Raw genomic sequence first — 7,770 nt, forward strand, 5'->3', positions numbered from 1 at the left:
GCAGCTTCCTTCTTCTGAGGATAGAAGCTATGTCTTATCCACAGCCTGCTTTTCTCTGCCTTATTAACCAAGATAAAACTCACGAAGGGGAAAAATGAGTTTCATAAGTGATATTCTTATTATATTTGGACTTTGTTAAAAAAAAAAACCAAACAAAACCGGGGTCACGAATATAGTGCACCTCAGTACTCTGTATAGGATGCACTGCTGCTGTGCTGGAAGTGTTCTGCCGTTGTTGCCGCTAATTCTTACCCATGCTAGCAGATAGTCTAGTAGTGCTTGTGCTTCATGGTGCACTGCACAGGAGCTGGGAGAGAGCCATGCTGCTGCTTCTAAGGCTCTGAAGCCTTATTTTGCCCCTAATTCTTATCCTTATCTCTCTAATCCTCAAGTGGGGAGATTGCTTGTTTCAATCTTTTTCTGTGTTATGGGGGGTGTGTGAGTGAGTGAATTTGTGCTGTTCTTGAACAAGGCAGGCATCTAGCCCTTTTTGTCTTGCAGAGTTTCTGTACTTTTATTTGATGACAGATAACCTTTCATATCGATAACTAAAATTCCAGGTAGTCTGGAACAGTAGTGATGCTTCTTTGTTGGAGATTTCAATGTAATTAAAGTTTCATAAGGCTTTCACAGCCTAAAAAGTTGATTAAAATAGATTCTGATTTGTCCTTAGTCTTTTCAGCTGTTGCAAGTGACTTCATATCAGTTATTTTAAATGAATTCACTGATAAAATGTTTGTGCACTTAATATGCTAGCATGAAGCAGCTTCTGAACTAGCTTTCATGTCCTCTTACTGCCTAATATTGCAGCACATAGGAGGCGAAATAGTCTATGCTCAGAGCTGAGAGAAGACTGAATTAATTAGGTGTTTGGGGCCTTTTAACGTGTGACTCAGACCTAACCTTTTGCTATAAATTAACTATACTGCAGTCAGTGTTAATGGAGTATGCTGTATTAAAAATAATACGTTATACTGCTTCAGCTCAGTTAGCAGCAATATGCAAAGTTCTGTGGTTTTCACTGTGCAAATATTCCAAGACAAAGATAACTTAAAGAGAAGATATAAGAGCTCCTGAAATGCTCTGGTTTTAGGGTTCTATGAAATACCTGTTGGATCATTTTTTGAGTAGATTCTGGTGCCCTTTTAAAATTGCAAACTCCTGTCCTATTGCTGTCTGACTTTGGTAAAGGAACGTATCTTCCGCTAATCTAGTGTCTGACATAAATATTCATATCTCAGCTGTGAAGCAAACACTCTGCAAACTGGCAAATGAGTATTAGAAGATGAGATGTAATCCTCACACTAGTGCCTAATACTTTTGTCACCAACAGGTAATTCAGACAGAAGGTATTTGTGACTGCATGGAGAATGCCTGAGCCAACTTACCAACTCTGTTAGTCTTTGTATGGAATAGTGAGGCCCTGAATTAACAAGCTGAGGCATGTCGAGGGACAAGCTGATGGGCTGTATTGACTTGCCTGGGAAGAGCTTTTGAAACCGCAGTAAGGGGCGGGCACTTGAGGGTGCCGTGCTTCCACAAACACTTCCCCAAGCAGTGAAGCCAGACATCCCTACCCATCTCTGTTGCATATTTCTGCTTCTGTGCCCAAATTACTGACCTTCTGCTATCTTCTAGCTGTGTTAATGTGACTCTTGAGTGGGGAAGCCATAAAACAGGTCATTTGAAAATATCTGTGTGTTAAAAATGCCAACACCACCCACATATGACCCCTGAAACTTCCCTTCTCCTCCCCCAGAATGTTTATTTTCATTGTTCAGTGTTTTTTAATTTGGATTGGTTTCCTCAACAGTTTCAGTACAGCCTGCTGCAGGGGCAAGTGTGCAGGGGTGGGAGAAGTAGGAGGCTTTTAAATCAGTTTGCACCAGGGATTGTAAAGTGGAATTTGCACCCTTGGGACCATCCAGGCCCTATGTATTAACTTCATTCATTCGTGAGCTGGCTACGTGTTTGAAATAGTAGGTTGGTAGATTGTTTTTTCCCTAAAGAGAGATTCACAGAAGAAAGGGGTCAGGTGTGACATGTTGCATCTTTGTTTTGAACACAGGGCTTAGGATATAACTGTGCCAGTGAAGATCTGTTCAGTCTGAACTGGGGGGGCATAGGAAATTGCTGCTATGTGGTTGAAAAACTTCCAGGAGTGTGTGGGGTTTCCCTCCCTTCCCCCAACTTGAGGTCCTGGTAAATGTCAGACTTAGGAAAGAAATCACTTCAGATGAGAAGAATGCTTTTAACTCATTGTTGCTGGTCTAGTGGCTGAGAATCTAACTTTTAAAAATGTAACTTAACTAAGTTTTGAAATCACACTGTATGCAGTTCAGCATGCTCTGCTGTTTCCTGCCTCCTCCCATACAGTGTCTAAAAACTTAAACAGACACAGACTCTGCAGCCTGGGGTGGCTCTGAGGAAACCAGCAGGAGTGGCTGGGTGCCTCAGGTGCAAGTTTTGGAGTCTCTCACTGCTGCCTGGCAGCCACCCAAGTCTTGAGAAAGAGCATGGGACAATGGGCTCAAGTTTGGGAGCGTGCTGAAGAACCACAAAGAGGAAAATGTCCTGTGACTGAGTGGTGGTAAACCTTTCTGACCTTTTGTGTCAGGTTTATCTTCAAGGAGACCTGTAGGCCCTTATCATGTAGTGTCAGGTCAAGTGACAGGTGCCAACAGCTTGTGATTATTGGCCAAGATTTAACCTAGTTCTGGTGAGGCTAGAAGTTGTTTGAGCCAGGTCGGACGTAGTTCAGCTGCTGGCAGAGCTGACTGTATAGAGGAGGGCAAGACCTGACCATGCTCAGAACCTGGGCCTGGTAAGGAGGAGGAGTGTGGGTTGGGTGAGCATATGGACATGGCCGGTACAGGCGAAGAGTTATAAACCGAAATTTTGCAGGGTGATCCTGTACACAGAGAATTGTTTAACAGGGCAGATCAAACAATCTGCCCCATCAGTAATATGCCTTTGCATATGTTTAGACAGCCAAAGTGTAGGCCCTTTTTTTACTCTCCCTTCCCTCCTTCCCCCGCCCTTTTTCTTTTTTCCATAGTAGATTTTTATCCTTTGTGGATCACTTGGTATACAGTGAAAAACCCTGGATTCCAGCCAGCCCAGTCAATAAGTTTCACTCATTAATAAGACTTGCTTGTGCGCAGAGCAAACAGTGCTGTTCCAACAGTTTCCTAATCAAAACAGTTGTTCCACCATGTTAACCCTCTTGGAGCTGGAGGCATGTACCATTACCTCCAAACACGGGCTTCAATTACATACTGACTGTACGGTCAGACTCATCTGGGTTATCTTGCCATCCTTGATGTAGAGAGCAGTGGAACTCCCTGCTGAAAGAGGGGACAGCGATAATGCTGTTTATGCTACCTACAGGTACAAATGTTGGTGAAATCGTCCTTGAGTGTTCTCCAAGGACGTTCCTTGCATGGGAGGTGACTGCGAATGCAAATGAGACTGATTGAAAGATACAGACGATGGTGTTTGGGAAGTGCACGCTACACTGCAGTCGGGTGGAGGATTTCTGCAAGAGATTAAAGGGTACAGTGAGGATAGCAAGCAGTGAAAGTAAACAATTTCAAATGAGGTCCAAAGCAATTATTGGAAGGTCATGCATTTAAATTCCTCTCTCAAAATGTTTTGGAGAAACTAGGTTGCCCACAAACTACTGTGGTTGAAGAATAAAAGTAGAAGCTTTGAAAACACACAGCCATCGTTACAGAGATTCTCAGCAGAGTAACTTGCTGTCCTCTGTTCAGCACAGTTCAGATGTCTTATTTACTGTTTCTGCCGTATTATTTTGTAGGTTTGTGTAATTTAATTATTGCTTTTCTAAGAAGTTTCAAGTCGCTTGCTCTGCATATCCAATAAAGAGCCTGGTAATGAATCTGCTTCATTAATCTCTAGTTTAATGTTTGCCAGGAGATGGATCTGGTATTCTCTAGAGGGCAAGCAAGAGGACGAGAGCACTGAGGGCAGAATGAACAAGACTTAGGAGGAATGGATCAGCAGTTCTGTGGAAGCCAGAGCAGAGCCCCTGGCAGATGCTATGGAGGGCAGCTGTGGAAGGATGGCAGAGTAGTTTAGAAACTAGGACTGGAAATCTGGAAACTGTCACCAGCAGCAGCCCGAGGGTGACAGAAGAATGCAGCAGCAGCTGCAGCAGGGTACGCAGAGCAGCCCAGCTTTGGGTGGAGCCATCCAGCAAACAGCTAAAGGAAAAGGCCAAAATTTGAGGGAACGCTGGGGTGTCATAACTTACTGATGAGACTTTAGTAAGCTTTTAGATTTCAGAAGGGAGAATACTTTGTGTTTGCCATTTTCGTAGGCTTCCATCGTGGATTTGTTGTTGGTGTTGTTTTTTTAAATGCATTCTGTTAACATTTGCTGGCGTAATGTATCACTGACCTCTGGCCAAATTTCATGGGTTTGGGAAGCCTTGGAAATCTCTCTCCCACTAAGACCGTGTCCATTGGTATATTTTTTCTGTCAGGGTTTGGTTAAAAAAAGTCTGTGTTTCTGTAGCAAAACAGTGGTTGCAAACTGTATATGAACAACTTGTGCTAGCAGAGATAGTCTGCTACCACAATGCCAAAAACCAGCTTTCTTGAGCCTCGTGAACTGCCCTGGATTCTTTCCTTTTGAACATGCTTTTTTGCTCAGTGCCTGGGGAACCACCCAGCCCAAAGCTCTTTCTTGAGTATCACGTGCTCCTCAGGCATGCCATGCTCTGCTTTGTGTATACAAAGAAAGACACTTGGAAAAAGTTTAATTGCCCCTCAGAGAGTGCTTTACGTAATGCCCGAGAGAGACTGGGCAAGAGAGAAGTTTCAGCTTTACATATATATTCTCCCTTAGCATGCATGTACATTAATTCATAGCATGAAACTGGCTGCTGTTGCCATAACTACCAAAACAGCTAATTTGCTAGGGGCAAGAGGGGATTAAAAAGGTGAGGGGAAAAGCTTTACTGTGTTTTGTGGTTGGCTGAGTTTTTGGTTTTTTTCTTCTATACAGTCGGGGGTAGTACTTGGGTAGCTCTGGATTGCAGAATGCAAACCCTGCAAGATTTGAAGGAGGTAGGTCAACAGAGCCTCAAAATGCAGATCTGGGAATCTGCTGTGACTTGACATCTCTAGTTGCTGCCTTTCTCCTACAAAAATAGTGAAAAGCCTTATCCTAAAATAATTTTAGTGATAACCCCAGGCATGGAACTTTCTTTGGGGATTGTTATAGACGTCTGCCTCAAAAATCATAAACAAACAGCGCCCTTCTCTCCAACACTTTTTGAGCTTTTCCTCTTATAGGTTTGTCACATCAAAGAAGTAATAATGATATTTTTCCTATAAGCATACTTAAAACCTCATCCACAAAGCCCAGAACTTCAGTCTGTTAGGCGAGTATGATGTTAAGAATTTAAAAGTCTTTCACAATACAAAGTGGGAAAAGCTGCTCATCAGAAAGAATTATATATTGTGTAAAGAAGTATGCCCTGAAGAAATTTTTCCTTGCTCTGGAGTCTTTCTTGAATAGGACAGTCCTTAACTCATTATTTTAAAACTTGTTTTTGATGGAACTATACTTTGGGTGAGGTGTAGCATATCTTAAACTGTGCTTCTGGTTTGTTTTATTTCCAGGAAAGGTAGCTATACAGAAGGAAGATCTGCAGAAGTATCATAACAGAGACACCTGGTTTCAACTCCAGCATGTTGATGCTGATTCAGAAGTACAGGTGAGATTATGTTGGCAAAGGAGTATTTGTAAAAGGGCCGTGGCAGCTTTACGGGTTCCATGGCTCTAGGACAGATGTCTTGTCTCCCTACAAAGGGGATGCATTGCTCATTAGTATGGATTAGGTTTCAGTGATATTTGCAACTTGTGTGTGTGTAGGGTGAATTACGAGTGTGTGTAAATCAATGGGGCCAGGATTCTGCCCACAGAAATAATTAAAACTATTTGAACTATCAGCGTCACTGATACAAGGAGGGGTGTGGTCATCTAAAGTATCAAATAACTTCAAAACCCTATGAATAACTGTTGATTCTTCAGTTAGCCTGAAAATAGTAACTGCAGGTACTGTTTTAACTAATTATGTAGCCAGGTTGTCACAGGAATGGCAACAAGTACATCTCAAAAAAAAAAAACCAAACAAAAAAACCCAACAAAAAACCAGCACTCCTTGCCAGATTTCTAGGCCCCATTCCAAACCATGGGAATGGTGATGATAGTATCACTTGAGCTCCATTTAGGGTTTAGTACTTTGCAGATTTTGGTACACAGTGATACTCCTCTTTTTTTGTGCTTATCCTCTTTTAAAGCAGATTCTATTTTCTATTACAATGTTAGGTCTTGTGAAAACAGTCACTATAGCAAAGCAAGAAATAAAATTGATGTACCAGGATATCAAGTTAATATAAGTCAGTTACTTTTCTTTTCCCTGTAACTATATATTACACATCGATTTCGAACCACGGTATTTGCTTAGGACGTCACAGACATGAATCTCTGACCTGTGCAACTGTATCCAATAAATGCAAGGGGAAATGCTGCTTAGATACTGTTATGTGCTAAAGTTGGACACAATGTCTTGGCTTTTCCATCTGCATGCAGGTTTGCACATACCACGTCAGAAAATACTCGTTCCAACATGTAGTGTGGTTAAGTGTAGTGAAGCATATATGAAAATACATTCAAGGTTAGGTTTCCTGTTTATTTGGAGAGACAAATAATACACTGTTGTGCATGTGATGCAAAGAAAGCCTCATGACAGCCTGTTCAGTCTGTAACATTCTCTTGTAAAGTACTGATCCTCTTTAATGCCACATTTCAATGCCAATGTGATGGAAGGGCTTTTAACAGCCCTTTAACTTTGAGGTCTATCCTGTTTACCCTGGTCTCCCTTTCTTCTTACCCTAAAGCTCTTATGACAGTGACTTTAAAACAATAGATTTAGTGTTTATTTCCTGCAGGATATGAAAACTTTCCCTTTGTAATTTATCAGTTGAAACCTGCCAATATTTGGATAAGCTTCTGCATTGTTTATTTTGTTACAATATTTACTCAGAGGGAGCTTGTGGAAGCTGTTAAGACCAGGGTTCTTTCTAGGACAGCACTAGTAATGTAAGCTGTGAACTCGTAACAGAAAGGTTTGCAGGCTGCTCTATCTTTTGGAGAGATGAGGAGCACAATATTTGCTGGAAAGCATGTTCTCTGTTGGTAATTGTTTGTACAGTTTATCACTTCCGCTGTTTGTATCTTTATTACAGCCCAACTGTTAAAAGCTGTTTCTGGGCTCCATGATAAGCATTTATTACAACTAGTGTAAATATGAATAGCACTCTGATGATTTTTATCCACTTACTTACATGTTCTACCTTCTTTATGCTAAGGAGCCTGCAAGAGGGCTTTCTGTTTTCCATAATAGTGGGAGCAGATTTGTAAATCACAGAATGGTCAGGGTTGGAAGGGACCTCTGGAGATCATCTAGTCGACCCCCCCCACCAGAGCAGGGTCACCTATAACAGGTTGCACAGGATGGCATCCAGGCGGGTTTTGAATGTCTCCAGAGTGGGAGACTCCACAACCTCTCTGGGCAGCCTGTTCCAGTGCTCCACTACCCTCAAAGTAAAGAAGTTCCTCCTCATGTTAAGATGGAACTTCCTATGTTCAAGTTTGTGCCCATTACCCCTCATCCTATCACTGGGTGCCACTGAAAAAAGACTGGTCCCATCCCCCTGGCACCCTCCCTTTAAGTAT

The 7,770-nt window shown here is 42.1% G+C and overlaps 1 protein-coding gene across 1 annotated transcript in view; it reads left to right on the forward strand.

Moving 5' to 3' along the window:
* Positions 1–7,770, forward strand: part of RASA3 (RAS p21 protein activator 3) — a 98,533-nt gene that overhangs the window by 20,487 nt on the left and 70,276 nt on the right. Inside the window, exon 3 of the mRNA XM_009892124.1 lies at positions 5,652–5,746. Coding sequence (XP_009890426.1) covers positions 5,652–5,746 — 95 coding nt within the window. The remainder of the gene's footprint in view (positions 1–5,651; positions 5,747–7,770) is intronic.

The sequence above is a fragment of the Charadrius vociferus genome, unplaced genomic scaffold (assembly GCF_000708025.1).
Source record: "Charadrius vociferus isolate BGI_N301 unplaced genomic scaffold, ASM70802v2 scaffold218, whole genome shotgun sequence".
NCBI lineage: Eukaryota > Metazoa > Chordata > Aves > Charadriiformes > Charadriidae > Charadrius > Charadrius vociferus.